This window comes from Rhinolophus ferrumequinum, chromosome 15 (assembly GCF_004115265.2).
Source record: "Rhinolophus ferrumequinum isolate MPI-CBG mRhiFer1 chromosome 15, mRhiFer1_v1.p, whole genome shotgun sequence".
Taxonomy (NCBI): Eukaryota; Metazoa; Chordata; class Mammalia; order Chiroptera; family Rhinolophidae; genus Rhinolophus; species Rhinolophus ferrumequinum.
Window position 1 is genome coordinate 48,336,777 of NC_046298.1, and position 20,437 is coordinate 48,357,213.

General features: G+C 55.8%; 1 protein-coding gene across 3 annotated transcripts; it reads right to left on the reverse strand.

The window, feature by feature from the left end:
• Nucleotides 1–1,528: 1,528 nt before the first annotated feature.
• PPP1R12C (protein phosphatase 1 regulatory subunit 12C) lies at nucleotides 1,529–19,423 on the reverse strand. Of its 3 annotated transcripts, none has more exons than XM_033128196.1 (22): nucleotides 19,103–19,423; nucleotides 15,295–15,425; nucleotides 15,096–15,214; nucleotides 9,576–9,735; nucleotides 7,270–7,414; nucleotides 7,106–7,180; nucleotides 6,298–6,371; nucleotides 6,085–6,212; nucleotides 5,911–5,984; nucleotides 5,509–5,667; nucleotides 5,366–5,433; nucleotides 4,603–4,686; nucleotides 4,288–4,378; nucleotides 3,938–4,021; nucleotides 3,795–3,855; nucleotides 3,569–3,654; nucleotides 3,415–3,455; nucleotides 3,220–3,313; nucleotides 2,873–2,977; nucleotides 2,504–2,554; nucleotides 2,261–2,311; nucleotides 1,529–2,185 (listed from the first exon to the last, which is right to left on the reverse strand). In XM_033128196.1, exons 1-22 carry the CDS (start codon nucleotides 19,421–19,423, stop codon nucleotides 2,099–2,101), a joined length of 2,289 nt encoding a protein of 762 aa, XP_032984087.1. In that variant the 3' UTR covers nucleotides 1,529–2,098. The 3 variants fall into 3 exon arrangements, with proteins under 3 accessions (XP_032984087.1, XP_032984085.1, XP_032984084.1); XM_033128194.1 differs by having other exon boundaries at nucleotides 3,569–3,651; nucleotides 4,603–4,737; XM_033128193.1 differs by having other exon boundaries at nucleotides 4,603–4,737.
• Nucleotides 19,424–20,437: the final 1,014 nt, after the last annotated feature.

A 20,437-nucleotide genomic window follows, 5' to 3' on the forward strand; every position in this document is an offset into this window, starting at 1 on the left:
CACACCTCCCATGGCTCCCCATGGCCCATCAGATAAAGTCCAAGCTCTAGCTCAGAGTCGAAGCCTAGGGCCTGTCGCTGGCCTGGTTCACCAGCTTCTCAGGCTCAGTCCTCAGTTTCCCTCTTCCTGTTACCACACCTGGTTCATGCTGTTCCTTTTGCCCAGAACTCTGGCCTTCGTGGGTGTCTAACCACCCTTCAACCTCTAGCCTGGTCCCCCAGCCCTCATTTCTAACAGCAGAAACAGAGAAGCAAGCAGACCCCCAAACCTGCTTGCTCCAGTTTCCGCCGCCTCAATAAACCCCCTACACTGCCATCATCTAGGATGCAAACTGGAATGATTCTGAAAATACTGGAGGGGACAGCCACCAGGATGTCCTGACAGGTTGCACTGTAACAGGAACAAGGCTTGAGCCAGACAGCTGACCCACATGAGCAAACCGGGCCCGAGCCTCGTTCCTATCACAACTGAACCTATCCCGGAGGCTGCCGCCTCCGATATTCTCAGAATCTAACCATTTCTCACGATCTCTACCACCATCGTCCGGGTCTGAGCCATCACCACCTCTTGCTGGGATTGTGGCAGTAGCCCCTTAGCTGGCCTCCGTTTCTGTCCCTCACTACCATCCCCCAGACTCTTAATGCAGGAGCGAGAGGGACCTGTTAAAACCCAGGTCCCACCTCACAGCTCAAGTCCGTACCAGGACCACGTCCTTGAACAGCCCACCATTACCTCTGTGACCCTACCCCCCCCACACTTCCCTCCAGCTACACCGGATTCATCCCGTGCCTCGACATGTCAGGCACCCTTCTGCCCCAGGGCCTACATGGCTCATTCCCTGATGCCATCAAGTACTGCCCGTGCCAGCCTCTGTGAGGCCTCATCTGATCACCCTGTACAAAACACACACAGCAGTCTCCCCATCCTACCCCCTTTTTCTCCATCCAGTATTTCAGCACCACCACCTGAAATACTCTAATTTTATCATCGGATGTCTTATGCCTCTCCTCCCAGAAGGTAACAAGTCTTTGTTTTATTCATTACTGTATCACCAATAGGTAGGACAGGGCCTGACACGTAGAAAATGACCAAGAATGAATGCATGCATGCACGCATGCCCCATCTCTGAAGACGGCTCCTACTCAGCTCCAGCCACCTGTTACCATGCAGGGCTGAAGAGCTCACATTGTCACAGCTTCCTATTTTTTTCAGAGAAGTCAAATTCTAGATTTTTCTATGTGAATTACCCACATTTTAAATGTTGGCAATGCACTGTTTCAAAAACACCAATGATAAGACCCGAGCTCCCCAAATCAATACTCACAGTCCCCGTCGGCTCACCCAGCTGACGCTTCCTGCCCCGTCCCACCTTACTTCAGACCATATTAGCCCTGGCTTGGGGCCCCTTCCCACCCTGTGAGCACACACCTACCCGTCCCTCAGCACCCACTCGCATGGTCCTGTGCTTTGGTCACACGCACAGCCGAGCACAGAAGCAACACCCCACCTCCAGCCAGGGACACGGTCATTGAGTGGCAACTTCACGACTTTTATTTGTGGTGCCTGTGCTTTGTCTCGAAAATACCTTCTCCCCCTGCCCCGGACAGTGAGCGGGGAGGGGGCAGCAAAAAATAGAAGACATCCCTCCCTATTGCACATGGACCCTATATACAGGCCCACCCGGCCAAGGCCAGCGGGACTCTTGGCACATTCTTGGATCCCTGTTCAGGAATGGGAGGGGTGACTGGGTGGCATCACACGTGAGAGAGAGGGGACCTCCGGGTGGCCACTCTGATCCTGGCTACTGGTCCTACAGCTTCCTGGTCCATGGTTCCTTCCTGGTCCCACCTCCAGCCCTGGTCCCCTCTTAGCGACAACCCCTACCTGGCTCAGCCTCCCACCTCCATCCTGGCCTCGGATGGCCCCCCTTGGCTCCTGGGGACTCTGTCCTCCCCTCCCAGTCTGGAAGTCCTGAGGGGAGGTTATGGCTTCTCAGAGACTCCCCCAAGAACCCTGTCACTCGTGTTCACGCAGGGGAAGGGGTGCGTGTGGCAGAAGCAGCTGTATAAATGTGGGTGTGGGGACAGATCCTCCAGAGTCACTTGGACAGTTTGCTGATGACGCGGATCAGGGCCGCGTTCTCATCCTTGAGCCGCTGGTTGTCAGCCCGGAGGTCAGACAGAGCCTACGGGATGGAACAGGGTCAGCTGATGGCTGAGCAGGCTGAGCCCACGGCCTACAGCACCCCATGAGGATTCACCTTCAGCTCCTCCTCCAACTCGGCTGCCTTTCGCTCCAGGGCCCTGCGCTCCTGTAATAAATGGGTAAGGTGAAAGCAAGGCACTGGGGGTCAAGGAGGGCCAGAGGTTGAGCAGGACTGACAAGGGTTATGAAAGGTCAGAGGGCCAGGTTAGAAGGTCAGTGTGGCCTCCTTCATCCACACCTGCCTGGACTTGTAAGGCTGGTGACACATGTCTGGCCCCACCCCAGCAGCCCTACTCACAAATCTCTCCAGCTCCAGAAGGGCAGGCCTCTCTGCAAAACGCTCCTGCCTCTGGTGGGGACAGAGAAAGCACAGAAGCCAGATAAACATCCAAACCACAATGGCCAGAAGAGGAAACCAACAGTGAGAAGAGGAAGGCTTCTGGCTGGACCCCACTGCAGCAGCCCACAGAGTCCACAAGCTCCACCCACTGTCGCCCAGGCCCCGCCATAGAGCCCTATCCCCCCCATCAGGCCCCTCCCCTTTGAAGACAGCCCAGCTCTGACCCCACCCTTCATTGCTCATAATTCTCCCGTCCCCCTCACCCCCCCACCCCCCCACCCCGCACAGGGTTGCCAGGGGCCACCTGTTGGGTCTCAGCACCCTCACCTGCGTGGCGCGCTCCAGCTCCACTTTGAGCTGCGCCAGCTGCAGCGTGGTCTCGGTCAGGGCCTCGCGAAGTCTCTCATTCTCACTGCGCAGCTCTGCGTAGAGCTGGGGGCACCAGGAGGAGGGGCACAGGATCAGGCCTGCTACCGGCCAGACCCAGCTGCTGCATGTTTCTGGGGAGGGGGCCAACTGTGCCTAGGTGAGGTCAGGTGAGGCAGCCAGGGCAGGGAGGGCGCAGGGACCTGGCAGGCACAGCCACTGACAGGGGCAGTAGGGCAGGGGTGTAAAGGCCGACTTGTGGGGACTTGGGTTGGTAAAGGCACCGACTGTGGGGTGGGATCGCGAACCTTCCTGAAGCCTCCGTCGGGCTCTTCCGATTCTGGCTGGGGTTCTGGGTTGAGGTCCCGCTGCCTGCGTGACGAGGGGCCGCTCTCAGGTATGCTGGGTGGAAGCAGAGCACAGCCTCAGGGGGCGCGCCCCGCGGCCATGGATAGCCCAAAACCTGCGTGGACAGCCCAGCCCCTGCTCTGCCCACCCCATACCTGGATTCTGGGCTGATGTCCGTGGGTTCCGCCTCCTCACCCTGCAGGCGGGGTGGAGTTCAGCCAGATGCCGGAAGGGGAGTTTGGCCCAACCCCCACGACCCCTCCAAAGCCCACCCACAACTCCAGCTCGCCCCGCCGAGCCCCCCCTCACCTCAGCAGGCCCCCTCCGTTCCTTGCCAACTCTGCGGTTCTCCCTGGCGGCCTGTGGTCCCTGCCCCTGCCCATCGGGGGCCTCTGCTGGGGGAGGGGCAGGAATCAGGAATCCCCTCTGTGCAGTGTCAGGGTCTCTGGGCCAAAGACCCCAGGAAAACAGGAAGACTGCAGCACAAGGGATCGGGTGGGCTGAGGAGGGCAACCTCCCAGAGACCAGACCTCACCTCTCTGGGCAGGGCCATCGGAGTTCTCCACCCCAGGAACTCGGGGCCGCCAGGAAGGGTCCTATGGGAGAGGGGTAGAGGGGTTAAAGGAGGGCATCTTGTACCACCCACTGCCCAATTACCTGACCTCCACCACCTCTCACCAAGCTCTGTGGGCATGACTTCTCTGGCTCTGGAGCCTTCCCTGCGGCCTTTTCTGCTTCTTTCAGGTCTGTCAGAGTCACACCCTGCACGGAGAGGGGACAGTCCCGCAGCTAAGGGCCCAGTACCTTCAGTCTCCTAGTCCAGGCCCCCAGCCCCTCCTCCCTCAAACCTAGGAGCCTAGGAGCCCAGCCCTCCTCCCTCAGACCCAGGAGCCCAGGCCCCCGGCCCGTCCTCCCTCAGACCCAGGAGCCCAGGCCCCCAGCCCCTCCTCCCTCAGACCCAGGAGCCCAGGCCCCCGGCCCCTCCTCCCTCAGACGCGGGAGTCCAGTCCCCCGTCCCACCCCCACACCTGTGTGGACCTCCGAGACTGGCGCATGAGACGGGAGCGAGCTTTTCGCTGGGATTCAGATTCTTCATCCCGCACAGGCATCTGGTAGGACCTGAATGAAGGGCCCCCAGCCTCAAGGCCAGTTCCTTTGAGCCCTGTCCCCATCCCATGGCTGACATCCTTAAGGGGAGGCAAGTTCTGTAAGAGGACTTCAACTCCTAGCAGTCCCTGGGACAAACTCTCCCTTGGGAGCTCCCACCCAAAGCCCTGGGGCCTCCTGGGTAATGCAGTTTTCTCCCGGCCCTGAAAAGACAGGCTTCTGGGGGGCCTCTTCACCTCCGGCGGTCCCGGGAGTCCACTGTGGGTACTGCAGAAGCTGCTGGGACAGCTGGCTTTCCTGGGGAGTCAGGCTCCGGAATCCTGTAGGGAGGAGTGGAGTTCTCCAAGGCAGGAGGCCTAGAGCTCTCACACCTGTGTTCATTCATTCATTCAGTAAATATTACTCAAGCTCACATTATGTGACAGGCACCGAAGATACAGCAGTGAGCAAAAGAAACAAGTGACCTCTGCCTGATGAGTCAAATCTGAGCAGAAAGGATGCAAAATAAATAATAACCATAAAAAGATTAGTCTATCATTGGATATGTTAGGAGAGTAAGCATACTGGAGAAAAGAAACAGAGCAAGGGAGGGAGATGGGAGAGTATCAGTGTCCGGACACTCCTACAATGTGAGGAGAAGGTTGCGGTGGACCTCTCAAAGAAGGTGACATGAAACATGATGGAGGGAGAAAAAGAGGGAGCAAGCCCTGTGGGTGTGAGGGGGGTAGCTAGAGCAAAGGTCCTGGGGCAGGAGCGTGCCCATGTCGGAAAGGGACAGGTGGAAGCCAGGTAGAGAGGCAATAGGAGGTCAGATCACTATGGCCTTGCAAGTTTTACTGTGAGCTTTTACTTGATACAGAAAGAGGGAAACTGAGGCAGAGTGGTGGGGAGCAGAAACCATATCCCAGAGAGCAGATGGACTTGCTCAGGATCATGCTGACAAGGTTGGAAGCCAGACCTGCCTCCCACCCTAGAGGAGCCCTGGCCCTTGGTACTCACAGGGCAGAGGGCTCCAGTACCTTCCGGAAGGGGGTGGGGGTAATTCTGGCAAGACGGGGCTCCTTGGCCTGTGGAAAGAGAAGAGGAGGGGGTATCCTCTTCCACTAGGTGAGGCCTGGCCCCCTGCCTCTCACCCCACTCACCTGAGTGGAGGTTCCCTCCAGCCGTGAGGAGGAAGCTGAGCGCTGCAGCCCAGCCCCAGGGGTGCCCTCAGATCCCCACCTATCCGTGGGGCCCAGGGCACCAGAACTGCCCGTCTTCTGGAGGCCAAAGCGCCTGGAGAAGGGGGCATCCTTGGGGTTCTGGGAGAAGAGAAAAGTATCAGTTATGGAGAAAAGGTCCCTCTTCCCATACATTTCAAGTGTTACCAGAAGGACCACAACAAACTATTAACTCTCATCAGTCCCTGGGGTGGGTGCAGCCAAAAAAAAGTAGTCAGTTGTCCTGGAGTTTTCTGGGAACTGTAGTCTTCACCCTACATACCCTACAGGATTCATGGTATGCCTCCCCTCCCTTCCCCAGGCTAGCATGGCATCCAGACTCACCGTGGGGCCCTTAGGGCTAGGGGGTGGTGGGGAGGACACTCCATTGAGGGTTCTAGATTCTGCAGGGGGTTGCTCTATCGGGTAAGATGGGAACAGTAACAAGAATATGCCAGCTGCCTCAGAACCAGCCCCCTCCTCCCTCAGACCCAAGGGTCCAGGCTCCCAGGTTCTCACCTGTGAGGCCTTCCTCTCCATCATCGTCATCCTGGATGAGGGGTCCCCCTGTCCCCCCAGGCCGGCGCTCCTTGGACAGGTCCTGGAGGGAGATCTTCTCTCGGCTGCTCAGACGACACACGGAGCTCCTGGTGGGGAAAGGGAGGGTGCCAGGGTCCAAGCCCTGAGAGCCTCCAGATACCCTCCCCTGCCCCCTGGACACCGCTCCTGTACCTTCGGTGTTTGCTGCTGGAGGGCACCTGGGGCTCCTGGCCCCTGCTCTGGGAGGCTGCCTTCTGGTTCCGCAGCTGCAGGGAGAAAGGGGGCTGCTGCAGAAGGGAAGAACACGGGGGTCCCTCCTGGGGCTCACGCCCCCGACATGGGGCACCACACACAGCTGTGCTGGCCATGCTTTTTCGGATGCTCTAAGTGCGGAGAGCATTAGTTCCTGGGTAGCACAGAGGGTCTGTGGACTCGTTCGAGTTTTCCTACAGACGGTCACGCAGTGTCTGAGGCGTGCGCCCTGGATCTCACGTGGGAGCACACCCTGTGCACTGCCATCATCCTCTTCTTACCCAGCCTCCTGCTTCCCAGCCTCTGCTCTCATTCGACCTCCCAGGGGTCACATGGCCAAGCTTCTCCCTGACCCATGAGCACCCAACACAGACGGGTCTGGCCATCCCAGCCTCCTCTGAGCTCACACCACAAACCCACAGCAGAGCCTGAGTCCACACCATTCACCCTCCACTCCCCGTCTTTCCAGCAGCAAAGCCCAGCCCAGTGCTAGTTGGGGGCCACCCCAGGGGAGACAAGGCCCAGCGCGAGCCTGGGCAGACTACCCCATCTGCATCCCAAGGTCCATCTGGACCCCAGGCCACACCTCCTCTGGCTGCCCAGCTGTACCCTCCTCACTGGGTCTCAGTCACCAGAGGGGAGCAGCAGGTCTCCAGGGCGGTGGGCATTGGGAAGATGGGGTAGGGGTGGGAGACAAGGAAGCCTGGCCTCCAAGGGGCTGACAGGAGGGGAGGGGCCCGAGACTCACGTCCTCCTGCTTCCTTGCCAGCTCCTCCAACAGGCTCAGCACGTCTTCATCAGCAAGGTCACAGGGACGCTGCCCCTGTCGGGGAAGAGAGGGGAGGCCAATGGTGAAGGAGGCATAGGGCCCTCCCCACCCCACCACCAGTCCCAGGCAACCCCAGGCCTCACCGCATGGGTCAGTGAGTCCATGCCCCCACCATGCTCGGCCAGCAGACGGCAGGCGTCCTCCACACCCCAATGGGCAGCCGCGTGCAGGGGGGTCCAGCCATCCCCATCCCGGAGCTCAGGGTCATAGCCAGCCTGGAGGAGCAGCCTGGAGGCCAGAGAGGCTTGGGGTCAAGGACCAGGACAGGGCTTCTGAGTCAAGGGCTGTGACGGCCGGCCATGCTGTGGTGGTAGTACGAGCTGTGACAGCAGTACCAGCTGTGATAGTGCTGAAACTATCCTGAGCCCTTCCTCACAAATGACCCCTCTGCTATGGGCTCTGACCCCTCCCCTGGCCCAGCAGGTAGCCTCTGGAACCCTGCTCCTTGTACCTGCAGGTGCAGGTGGGGGCCCCCAAGCCTATGAAAAGGATGAGACCCAGAGAGGCAGCTGGGGCAGCACTGTCCTAGGAACCCGGCTGGCTTAGAGATCTGGTTCTTAGCAGGGGTGATGCCGCCCTTGGGGACATGAGGCAGTGTCTGGAGACACTTCTAGCTGCTACAACTTAGGGGGGATGTTGTGGCATCCAGCAGGTTGGTGCCAGGGATGCTGCTATACATGTACTGTGCAGAGGACAGCCCCACAGCCAAGAATGACCTGGTACCAATGCCACCAATGCCAACGCTGAGAAACCCCAGCTTAGATGTCCTTCTCCAGGGGATTATCACCCCCTTCTGCCACGCGATTCAGGGAACGGCCGGGTAACAAGTCCAGGGCAACTCTGCAAACCCAGCTTAGGACAGACGTGCCTGCCTTAGAGAACTGGCATTAGGCTCTGTGTCTGAGAAGAGCTAAAGCAAGGCGGACGAGATAGTTTATAAAGAACCTTTTTAAATAAGGTCCTCTGTGTGGCCCTGCTGACCTGGTCACTCACCTGCCCCCCCCCCCCGAGTTCTCTCTGCTCCAGCCCTGCTGGGTGCCCCGCTATTTCCCCAAGGGTACACCCACTTTTTAAAAAAATTTTTTACTCACATTTCTTACCATAACTGACAGCATAAGCAGATAGAAATCACTAAGGACATAGATTTCAACAGCATGACTACAAAGTTGACCTAATAACCTACGTAGAACACTGTACCTCACAACACAATTCTTTTCCAGCCCTGCACTTGCTGTCCTCTGCCTGGTGGGTGTTCTCAGCATTTCACATGGCCGCCCCTTCTCAACAGGCACACCCCTCGGCCTGATTGTTTACAGTACCCCGACCCCCTTGCCATAGGGATCGGCTCTGGGACAGGCAGGTACCCAAGGTGGCCCAGTGAGCATCAGACCTAGGACTCTTGCTGGAACTATGGAGAATGAGGCACTCTACTTCAGGAGCAGGTACTAACCAGCTGGGACACAAGCCTGGAGCTTTTAGGGGTCATCTTAAGTACTTCATTGGAAAACCTGTCTAAAGATTCAACAGAGGTGCGTAGAGATGGAGTTCATCTTAACTCCATTTTCATACTAAAAACAAAGTATAACATCACAAAAGAGAAAGGGGAATTAAAGAGAGAACAGGGAGCCTGAGGATAAGAACTGGCACCAACTACTCCAACAGAAGGGGGTGGGGCAGCCAAATGTGGACAGGACTGAGGTGAGTGACAGAAAGGAACTATGACCCATAACAATTTAAACTCTACATGTACCAAACAACCTAGCCTTGAAATATATAACACAGAAATTGATAGAACTACAAGAACGAATACGCAGAAACCATAATCGTGGGTGTTGTTTTTTTTTAAATCACACAATAACTGACAGGATAAGCAGATGGAAAGAAATCACTAAAAACATAGATTTCAATAGCATGACTATGAAGTTGACCTAATAACCTACAAAGAACACTGTGCCTCACAACACAATTCTTTCACTTATACTGAGATACAAAATAAAGCAAACCAACAAATTTCAGAAATCTGGAATCATACAGACCCCATTCTCTGATCACAGTGCAATTAAGCCAGGAAATGTGTAATGAAACAATGACTATAAAATCCCATGTATTTGGAATTTAAGGACATACTTCTAAATAATCCATGGGTCAAAGAAAGATTACACATTGGAAAATGTTTTAAACTGAATGACAATGAAAAGCCTACACATCAGGAGTTAGCTCTAGAGGAGCTAAAGCTGTATTTAGAGGCAAATGCATAGACTTAGGTACATATATGAGGAAAAGATGGAAATAGACAAAATCCACAGGAAAGTGTAAGAAAACGAAAGAGAGCAGACTGGCCCCGCACAAAGAACAAGGGAAAGGGAGGGTTTACGCCGGCCCAGCTCACCTCATCACTTCGATGTAGCCCTTAGCAGCAGCCACATGCAGGGCCGAGGCCCCCGTGCGGGGATGCCGGGCCTCAGGCATGGCACCCCCATTCAGCCAGCACCTTGTGTCGTGAAGCAGCAATTCCTCCTCGGCCCGTTTGGCTGCCTCCACATCTACACCTGGGAGGACAAGGGGTGACAGGTGGGACTCACACCCCAAGGTCCAGGAAGCACGGTTCAGCCCCATCCCCCTGTGTGTGTATTCTCCTCTGTGACTCAGAAGGCCTGGACCAGCTCAGCAACTTCCCAGCTGTGCTCTGCGCAGTCCAGGTTCCACTAAGAGTCTCCAAGTCACTGCTGGGGCTGGGACAACGGAGATCGTAGGCCTTCTCCCATTTAACCCAAAGCATCACCTTCATCGTTATTTTTAAGTATAAAACCTAAAGTTTATTGAGCAAATCCAGCATTTGGCTACATCTAACTCTTCGTGTCACTGCCAATACAATCCTTAGGCCACCACCTTCATACATTTTGTCACCATTATCACTGTGATCACTCACAAGTATGATAAACGAAGCAAAAAGCCACTACACAAAGTTTTTGTATCATGAGGGCAACAGCTTTGTTCCTGTTCACAGCAGTGCTATCTACTAGAACAATCTGGCTTCCTTCTTAGTCAATTTCATTGTACCCAACTGGGTTCATGGAAAGCTGCACTGCATTTATAGATGCCAAAAGCAAGTTATGACTTGAAATTAAATGGAAGTTGATTTGGGACCAAAATAGCCTTGTTGAGGTTGGAATATTACCTGTGACTTGTGACTGAGAATCTGTATTGTTTTAACTCTTAGTCTGTTGAGGCAGGAGTAAAAATTGTCTTTCAATCTCTCTCCTGGGAAGTTTTTTACTATGATTTTTTCAATTGTGAAATTTCTCACAAAATGCAGTGTGGAGCTGCACTGTCCTGCACAATAGCTGTCAGCCACATGTAGCCACTGAGCACTTGAAGCCTGGAGATTTTAGGGGTCACCTTAAGTACTTCATTGCCAGTTGAACTGAGATGTGCCATAAATGTGAAACATGCTGGATTTCAAAGGATGGGGAAAAAATGTGCAGCAACTCATTAATAGTTTTTTAAAATATTGATCACATGTTGAAATGATGTTTTGGATACAGTGGGTTAAACAAAATGTCCTACTAAGTTAATTTCACCTGTTTTGTTTTTACTTTTTTAAATGCACATACTTGAAAATTTTCAATTACACTTGTGGCTTACGTTGGCTTCCCATTGGACAGCACTGGCAGAGAACCCCGCTCACCACCACTTGGCTTAAACATTTTAAACAACAGAAACACCAACAGCCTCCTCATTGACCTCATCCGACGCGTTGCGACTCCCGAGCTAATGACCACCATGAATTTGCTTTTGTCAAGTGTATTTTGTTATATCCTTACTGCATATCCTTACTGCGTATGTTGTAAACTTCTGCCCTAAGGCTACATGTGGGACTCCTAGAAACAATCCTTACCATCCACACCTGAGGATCAAATCCATCCAGGTCCAGGCTTCGTGTTGGCACCACCTGGTGGCATCTGTGCACCACCTTTCGGTTTCCTGGCTGGCGGCACTGGACAGTGGCAGCTATTCCAGGAATGTCTACTTGGTTAGGGCCCATCTCTTGGGCTCAGTCTAAGGTAGAGAGGCCTGGAGAGCTGGGGACTCAGGAATCTGCCCTCTCCCTCACCCTCTGCCAATTCCTTAAAGGGAATCACCTACACCCAATCCCATTGCAGCTGAAGTGCCTGACTTCAGGGAGGGGAAGGGCCGAGCTTGCTGACTTACTCAGCAACCAGTTAGTACAGTATTCTTAGTACCATGCTCACATGCATCCTTCTCAAATTTGCTTTCTGCACAGATCTGCCTGTGTCTATTGACAGAGTTCAAGATCCGGGTCTGCAAACTGCATCCTGGGTGTGCAGGCCACCTGTTTGGATTTTTACTTTTTTTGTTGTGGTAAAATAAAGATAACATAAAATTTACCAAGTTTGCTATTTTAAACTGTACAATTCAGTGGCATTTAGGACATTCACAATGCTTTGCAACCATCACACTATCTAGTTCCTGAACTTTTTCATCTCCCCAAACAGAAACCCGTACCCATTGAGCAGTCAGTCTCCGTACCTCCCTCCCCCAGCCCTGGCAACCACCAGTCTACTTTCTGTCACTATGGCTTTGCCTGTTCTGAGAGGCCACCTGTGTTTGTAAATAAAGTTTAATTGGAACACGGCCATGCCCACTCACTTTTGAGTACATACAGTCCGTGGCTGTTTTTCCCACTATGGTAGCAGTGAGGTAGAGTGGTCCAAACATGACAGCACATCCCGCAAAGCTTAAATTGTTGTGCAGCTATTCTCACCATCCATCTCCATGACTCTCTTCATCTTACGAAATGAAAACTCTGTGCCCATGAAATAGTAACTCCCCCAACCCCTGGTCACCCCCGTTCTATTTTCTGTCTGTATGAATTTGACTACTGGGCACCTCATATAAGTAGAATCATATACAGCATTTGCAGTTTTTGTGACTGGCTTATTTCCCTGAGCATGTCCTCAAGGTTCACTAACGATGCAGCACGTGTCCTTCCTTCTCAGGCTGAACGTATTCCACCGTATGGATTGGATGAACCACATTTTGTTTGTCCATCACCTGTCGATGGACACAACAGCTTCCACCTTTTAGCTGTTGTGCATAATGCTGCTGTGCACGTGGCTGCACAAACTGCCTCTCTGGCCTGAGCCAGGCTGCAATGGGCTTCTGGTCCTTGCAAAGAATCGTACCTAATTCAGCTGAGCCAACTGGACCATGGCCTTCACGCGGTACGCTCCAGGTAAGTGGCTGAGCGGATCAAACCCTTTCAGTGACCAGCAGTCCCCAAGAGAGGGAGACAGCAAGTGAGGCGGCGCAGCAAAGGGGACAGCTGTGCTTGAGAAAGAAACCGAGGCCAAGCTCTCAGCAGCATCCACAGCACTGATGCCTTCCTTCCTGGAGTGTCCAGCCTCTGTCCACATCCGTCTTCTGTCCCGGCCCTGCTGTAAGCAGCTGCCAGGGTTACACTTCAGCCGGCACCTGTCTGGAGGCCCAGCACACATAGAGGTTCTCCGTCTTCCAGATGTGTCCATCGGTGAGGCAAGAGTCGCTGTCCTCCTTGCGGCTGGGGTTAAGCCTGCGAACCGGGTTCTGCTGAGGTCTCCGTGTGAAGATGAGGATTGTGCAGCCACGTAGCAGAGGTCCCCGGATTCCAGAGGCAGTGACAACAGTGGACTCCACAGCAGGGTCACAATCCCAGCAGTGCAGCTGAGGGTTCTCCCAACGGTACCACTGGCCTTTGCCGTACAAGCCAACCTCCCCCAACCTTCTCCTCACCCCACAAAGGGGAACACGGACCCCCTTCAGAAGCTGATTTGCACTATGGCCAATGCCTGAAGAAAAATCCAGAATGTCCAAGAGTTCACCGACCTTGCCATTCTCACGCCCCCCAGGCTGGACATCCACAGAAGCAGCCTCCACACATTGCCCTACAGACTCCTTTTGATTACGAAGGGAGGAGGAGCCTCCACTAAGAGCGACGTGGCTGACGCCCTGAACAAAGTGTAAGGTTAACATCACCAGTAACGGGGCGGTCTCCTGGAGAGACTGCAGGTCCTGCACCAGAGGAAAAGGCTACCCGCCTGATAGGTAGCAGTGGTCCTGACGCTGCTGGGAGAGTAACATTGTTACGTCCCATGCAGTTACTAGGAGTGTCCTTGCTCTAGGAGACACTGGCTCCAGTGTCCGGTGGAGGTTACAGTGTCTGCAATACAGTCTCAAAATGTTTCAGGAAAGAGGGAGGGAGCCATGGAGGCATGGAGGGAAAGAAAAAAAGAAAAAGGGGAAAGAGGGAAGAAAAAGGAGAAAGGAAGGAAAAAGAGGCAAATGTATGTATGGAGAGGGGAGGGAAAGGGGAAAGAGAAGGGGGAGCACACATAAATGTGCCAAAAAGTTACAGAACTGATAAATCTGTATTTTGTGATTCCACTTATACAAAACGCCCAAAACGCCCCACTACTGCTTCTAGAGAAACAGAAAGCTGGTGGGTGGTTTCCTGGGATGAGGGTGACGGGGGGATCAGAGATAATGGCTAAGGAATGCAGGGTTTCTTTTGGGGTGATCGGAATCATCTAAATCAACATGGTTGTGGGTGCACAGCACTGAATATACTAAAAAGCAGCAGACTGGACACTCGAGGGTGAGCTGTACGGACTGGGAATCGTATCTCCATAAAGCTCCGATGACGCGGGGGGGCCTCAGTGAAGGGCACAGGACACTTGTACTACTGTCACAACCTTTCTCTAAGTTTCAAGTTTTTCAAACTAAACAGTGGAAGGAGAGGAGGGAGAAGACCCAGCTCTGTGTTTGCTTTCCTCCCCCGCCACACTTTAACCAAAGCAAGGCTCCTGAGACCCAGATGTCAACTCCATGCGTCCCGCTAGAGCCTCGTTAGCCGGCGGGGCTGTCTCACAGTCTGGGGCACTGAACTGCATAGGGCCAGGGCCAGGGCCAGGCCCTGAGCCTTCCCACCCGGGCCTGTGGCTGGGAGTCTGTAGCTGGGAGTCGGCATCACCACAGACGCCCCACCCCGTAGTGTTTCTTCATGTACCTCCTCCATGGTCCTCCAGACCTGTATTCACACCTTTTCATCGGTGGCCTGGCTGAACCCTGCCTCCCAACCCAGGCGCCACTGCCATCATCCTCCGTCACCCATACAGCCGCGATGCCAACCCAAGCCAGACCTCGGCAGCTGCACTCGAGGCCCAGGACTCCTGCGGGGTCCCACAGGCGCCGCAAGCCCCAAGATCCTGCAAAGCTGTTCATGTCCCACAGCCAAACTGCCCTGCATCCTCTGCTGCCAGGCCACAGCCTGCCCCACGCTGCCTCATGGCAACGTGTCCTAGACGGCTTTTAGGTGTGTGAGGAGGGTCGCGAGCCCCTCGGAAAACCTGCTAGAACCAACACATGCCCTCCTTAGAAAAATAAACATAGCCAGTCACCGAGTTTTTTTGGCTACTGGACAGCATACTAAGGACCCCTGGGGTTCAGTGAGCCTGAGCATGGGGGGACCAGTCCTCAGGGGCCCTCAGCAAACAGTCCTGAGAACACCTGCAGCAGGGGTGGATGGGGTGGGGAGTCCCACAATCCCACCCCTGGAAAAGTGCCCATCAATGTCCTCAGTTACTCAGATGGTAAAACGACAATGCAGGTCAATGTCAGTCTGAGCTCTTAATTCTGTGCCCAGTGGTGGCACAAGCACTTTATACGACCACTCATTTAAGGGGCCAAGCAACCCCTGGGGTAGGTGCTGACACCTCCACTTCACCCCCACTGAGGCACAGAGGGAGTCAGAGTCCTAGGAAATGGAGGGGCGGGCCTCTGAGCCCCGGCAGTCGGATTCCCAGGCACTGGGGAGGAGGAGCCCTGGCCCCCAGCAGCACCCAGGGCCCACCTCGGTGGGCGATCTCCGCCTTCAGGAGCCCCTCCATGGCATCGGACTCGGCCAGGTCCAGGGGCAGGTCCCCATCACTGTTCACGGCAGCAATGTTGGCCCCATGGCTCAGGAGGTACCTGGAGGTGGGAGGAGGTCAGGGCCGAGGGGTCCGAGCCCCGGCCCCACTGTCGGTCCTGCCCACCCTCTCCCGCCTCACCTGGCGATGTCCAGGTAACCACAGGAGGCAGCCACATGCAGGGGCGTCCAACCCTCGTTGTCCGCCTGGTTCACGGTGGCGCCCTGCTCCACCAGGAACTGCACCACCTCCAGGTTCTCATCGATACAGGCCTGGGGGTGGGGGACGGGCTGTCAGCATTCACCTCATCCAGACACCACACACCCAGCAAGGTGGGACTCCTGACAGGGACCGTGGGACAGATCCAGGGGCTAAGTCATCGTGACATTCAAGGAAGAGACCCCGATGGCTCTGGGACAGGGTCTGAAAGGTACCAGCCAGGCCCCTGAGGCCCCTCCTGCCACCCAGCTGTTAGAGACACCCCTGGCTTCCCAATGGTTAGCTCAGCCAGGCCTCTGGAGTTCAGTGAAGACCATGAGGGGGTTTCCCAGCTCCCTGCAAGCAGGAGGTAGATGGAGAAGAGAGGGGGCTTCTCATCCAGGTGTAGGAATCCTGAATAGCGCTTGTTAGATATGACCTATCCCACAGCCACACCAATAGCATGTGGCTCCCAGTGATGAACGGAAGGAAAAGGCCCAGCCCGTCCTCCCTCAGACCCAGCAGATACCCTCCAGGAATTGACCATGGCCCCCCTTGCACCCTGAGGGGAGAAGCTGAGCCCCTGGAGCCCAAGGCTGTTGCAGGGCTGCTAGAATCACCAGGTCCCTGAGAATACGGGGCAGAGTGAGGGACTCCTCCTGTACGGGGACAGGAGGCTGCACCAGTGTGCGCCCGGGCCTGGGGCCCGAGGAGCTGCAGCTCCCACACACCGAGGGCCCACTGTGCACAGGAAGCTGTGCCCAGGGGTCTCTGCCGGCATCTTCCCCATGCCTTTAGCTGTCAGGGTTCTGTTTTACAGAGGAAGAATCAAAGCTCCAAAGACAAAAGCCCCAGGACACACACAAACACTGGGTGGGCGCTGGACCTGAGCAGGTCTGTGGGAGGTGGGTGGACTTGGACTCCCGGGTCTTCCAGGTAAATTAGCCCAACTCCCTCACCTCTGCTAAACTGCCCATCTGGAGAGGAGGGAGGAAGCCACGAGGGCCAAGAGCATGAAGTCATGGAAACTCAGGCTGTGAGAGGGGGGCCACACGCGCCCTGGGAACGGGATGAACTCTGGGCTCCGTTTATTTCCACTCTGTTGTCATGGCAATGGGGGAGGGGGGTAAGGAGGGAGATGGGCCTTTCCCTTTCAAGGACCTGGCCCTGCACAGGCATCCATGTGAAAGATGCCTGAGGCCTGGGCACCAGCGATCCAAGAATCCAGGCCCTAGCCCCCCCCCTCAGACCCAGGAGGCCATGTCCTCAGCCTCTCCTACTAATCCAGACCCCAGACCCTAGCCACATATTCATAAAGTAATTTCGGGAAGGGGAAGAGTATACCAGCCTCATCAGGAGGTTGCCAAACTGGCCTGAGGTGGGGGCTAAAGCGTGAGAACTCCTGGGGACACAAGCAGGGCAGGGGGCTGATGCCTGGGGACCCAGTCGGGGAGTATTCAGAACAGAAACCACAGCCCAGGTGCAGAAACGAGAATCCACAGCCCAAGGACTCAAACCAGACGGAGGAGCAGCCATCCCAGTCTGCCTGGGACTGGGGGCTTCCTGGGCCCTGGAACTCTCAGTGCTAACACCAGGCCAGTGTTGGGGCAAACCTGCATGGGGTGGTCACCCCACATCCAGCTCCCCCGCTGGCTGGACCTGAGGCGGGAACTTCCCCTCCATGAACCTCAGATGCCCTAACCCTTCAGGCCGCCTCAGAGCCCTGGCAGCAAGTTATCAAGTGCTGGCCTGAGGTGGGAGAGGGATCCCACTTGAGAGGCAGCATGCTGGACAAGGCAACAAGACCAGAGTGGCCTTTTGCACGGTCCAGGCCAAGGGGATGCTGTGTAATGGGGCTTGGTCTGAAGAGCAGGGCCAGGAACCCCTTAGAGAAGGTCCAGGGGAGCCAGAAGTACGGACGGTGGTGAAGGGGGACACTGAAGCCTGAGGTCTCTCTCCTGGGCTGGCCAACCTCTGAGATCCTACAAGGCCTCAGGGAAGCAGGACCCTCCTCTAGGTGGAAGAAAATGTCCCACATGGCACTAGGGCCTCTGCCAGGAATAGGCCTGGGGGTGGGGAAAAAAAGGGGGGAAGGAGTAGCACTTAGACCAGGGGCAGCAACTCCCCAGCTAACAGCCTAGGGTGCTTTCTGAAGAGAGTTCTACACAAACACAACAACCTCCCTCCTTCACCAGCGCTCTGCCAGGGAGGGCACGACGACTGGCCCCATTTTACAAATAAGAAAACTGAGGCACAGAAAGAAGAGACACTAATTCAAGGTCACAAAGTTGAGAAGCTGAGATCAGAACTCAGCATTCTTCTGTTTTCCTGACCTGCTCCTCTTCCTGGGAACCTGAGAAGACGGACACTGTAAGCATCCACTCCACCAGCCTGCCCCCTGCCAACCTTTCCTTCCCAGGGTCCTCTCTAGCTCCATCAGTAACCAAATCCTAGGGGCTGTGGCAGGGAGGAAAGGGCTGGGACTGGATCAATATTAGGAGACTAGGAAGGAGATGGCCTCAGAAATAAGGGGAGGGGATGGAGGCTCTCCTGTGGCCAGTCCTGTCCCCGGTGGTGGGTGGAGGAGCAGGGAGGGAAGGGAGACAGAGAAAAGCACCCAGAACCAGAAAGAACTCTGAGGCATAACATGGCCTGGTTCGTGGCACAGGGACACCGGAGGCAGCAGCCAGGGTGTCTTGGAAAAGCACGGGTGCCTAGGCTGTGGAAGGAGAGGACTAACAGGGTTATAGAACCCTTGAGAAATGATATGACAGACGGGTAGGAGAGATCGCAGGAGAAGGGGGGATCCAGGCAGAGAAAGCAAGATGACCAGAGGATGGAGAGGTACCCCAAAGCCAGGAAGAGGCAGGTGCTTTGAGGTTGCCTATAAAAGAGGGGATGAGGCAGGTCTAGCCAAGGGAAGGGCAGAGAGAGGAAGAGGAGGAGGTACCTGCAGGAGAAACATCCCTGGCGTAAGATGGGAGGCAAGAGGTGGCACAGGCCCCAGGAGGAGAATTAAGAGGACATGGGAGTGGATGGGGGCAGGGTGCCCCAGACAAAGGAAGCATCCACTTCAAGGATACAGAGCTGGAAGGTAGTGTGAACATTCAGGAAAGAGCATCCTTAGACAGTAACAGATGGCACAGACTAGGGGGAATAAGGAGGAACCTGAAAGAAGTGACATGGAAAGATCTGGGCCCGGCCAAAGAGCTGGCCCAGGCCGGAGACCCGGAGAGGAGGACGAGCAGGCCCAGGAAACAGGATGCTCCTCAGTGAAAGTGGCAACTGCGTGGAAGGAGGGGCAACAGTGGGCCAGAGGGGGTGCCAGTATTGCCGGAAGAAGTGGCACAGACTCAGGAAAGAATTAGAGGGCATTGTAGAGGTGGCATCGGTGAAGGTGGCACAGATGAAACTAGTAAAAGGCCACTCAGGGTCAGGCGAGAACAGCGCAGTGACAAGACCAGAGCCAGTGAGATGGACCTGACTGGGGCCGTCAGCAATGGCTGGGGTCCAGGAAGAGGGCAGCACAGGGTGGCAAACACCAGGCCCAGCTCCAGTGGCTCAGGATTGGAAAACGGGAGCTCGAGGTGGGTGGGATGGGAAAGGGGGCTCGGACCAGGGGTCAGCACAGGACGGCATGGACCGGGAGCGGCATCGCCGGTGCAGACCAGGACTGGCAACGGTGACTCCGGACTGGGAAGGTTAGTGGCGCAGACCGAAGGCAGACGAGGCAGGGGCGGGGGGCGCTGACCTGGTGCAGGGCGCTGATGCCATCGGCGTTGGTGGAGTCGAGCACGGCGCGGGCGGGCGGTGGGGCAGCTGGGTCCTGCTCGGCGCCGGGGTCGGGGTCGGCCGCGCGCAGCATCAGGCGCGCCTCGTCCAAGTCGCCGCCCGCACAGGCCGCCAGGAACTCGGCGGCGCGCTCGAAACGTACGGTGCGGGAGCGCCGCTCCCCGGGGCCCGGCTCGGCGCCCGCCCGCGCCCCCCACTGCCGCAGCTGCTCCCGCCGCCGCTCGCGGGCTGCCGTCGCCGCCGCCCCAGGGCCCGCCCCCGGGCCGTCCTCGCCTGACATCTCGCCGCCCGCCCGCCCCGTGAGCGAGCGAGCGAGCGAGCGAGCGCCGAGCCCCGAGTCGCGGCCGCCGCCCGCCGCGGGGCCGCCGGGAACTACCGCTCACCCCGCGCAGTCAGCGGGAGGAACTGCCGGCCCCTGATCGGCGCGTGACGTCACCGCGCTGACCCGGGGCACGCTGGGAAATGAAGTCCGCAGCCCAGAGAGCCGCGGGGAGCGCTGGGAAATGGAGTCTACAAGCGGAAATTGCTAATTGCAACATTCTGGCCTCAATATGCTCCGAGGCACACTGGGAAGTCCGCTTCTTCCAGGGGTCAAATGGAAATCCGATTGAGGGAATTCTCCGGGATACGCTGGAAAATGAAGTCTAGAGGCTGGAGGTGTATTCCAGGGCATGCTGGGCAATGTAGTTCACAATATCTAAGGGCAGGGACCTGGTTGGAAAGGGACACACACTCGACGGCCCGGGAGTCCTAAAAGATAGAGAACTAATTTTTCCATACGCTTTATCAGCTTTCCTCATACCATATGATTTACTTATTTGGGGCTAGTTGAAGTCTGCTCCCTTTAACTAGAAATAAGCTGTAGGAAGATAGAGATTTATTTTGTCTCCTGCGTGCACTCCTTGTTCCCAGAGCCTGTAACTTAGCCTAATGGTATGCGCTCGAAAATGGTTTTTGAATGAATGAATGGATTTCCTAGGTCATGGGAAACATCAGGGCACCATGGGAAATTGAGTCCGCAACCACTAAATCATACAAGACACTTCACCTCCAAGGCTCCCAGGGTGGCCGCCCAGGGCATTCTGGGAAATTAATTTTGCGGTACCACTTAACAGCCTCAGGGCATACTGGGAAATGTAGTCCGCAGGACCACGCCCCTAACGGCTCTACTGGTCCTTAAGCAGAGCCCCAAAAGCACTACAAGAAATCAGGCTCAATGCCAAGAGAAGCTCAGAGTCCCTGATGGTAACCCCTGGATCACATCAGAAAAGGAACCCAAAGGGCGGAGTCCACA

Coding starts and splice junctions, on each gene's coding strand:
- PPP1R12C (XM_033128193.1), bottom strand. CDS start 19,423: ATGTCAGGCGAGGACGGCCCGGGGGCGGGCCCTGGGGCGGCGGCGACG. Junction 5,668..5,910: donor CTAGCCCTAAGGGCCCCACG/GTGAGTCTGGAT, acceptor CTCTTCTCCCAG/AACCCCAAGGATGCCCCCTT. Junction 3,856..3,937: donor AGTCATGCCCACAGAGCTTG/GTGAGAGGTGGT, acceptor CCTCTCCCATAG/GACCCTTCCTGGCGGCCCCG.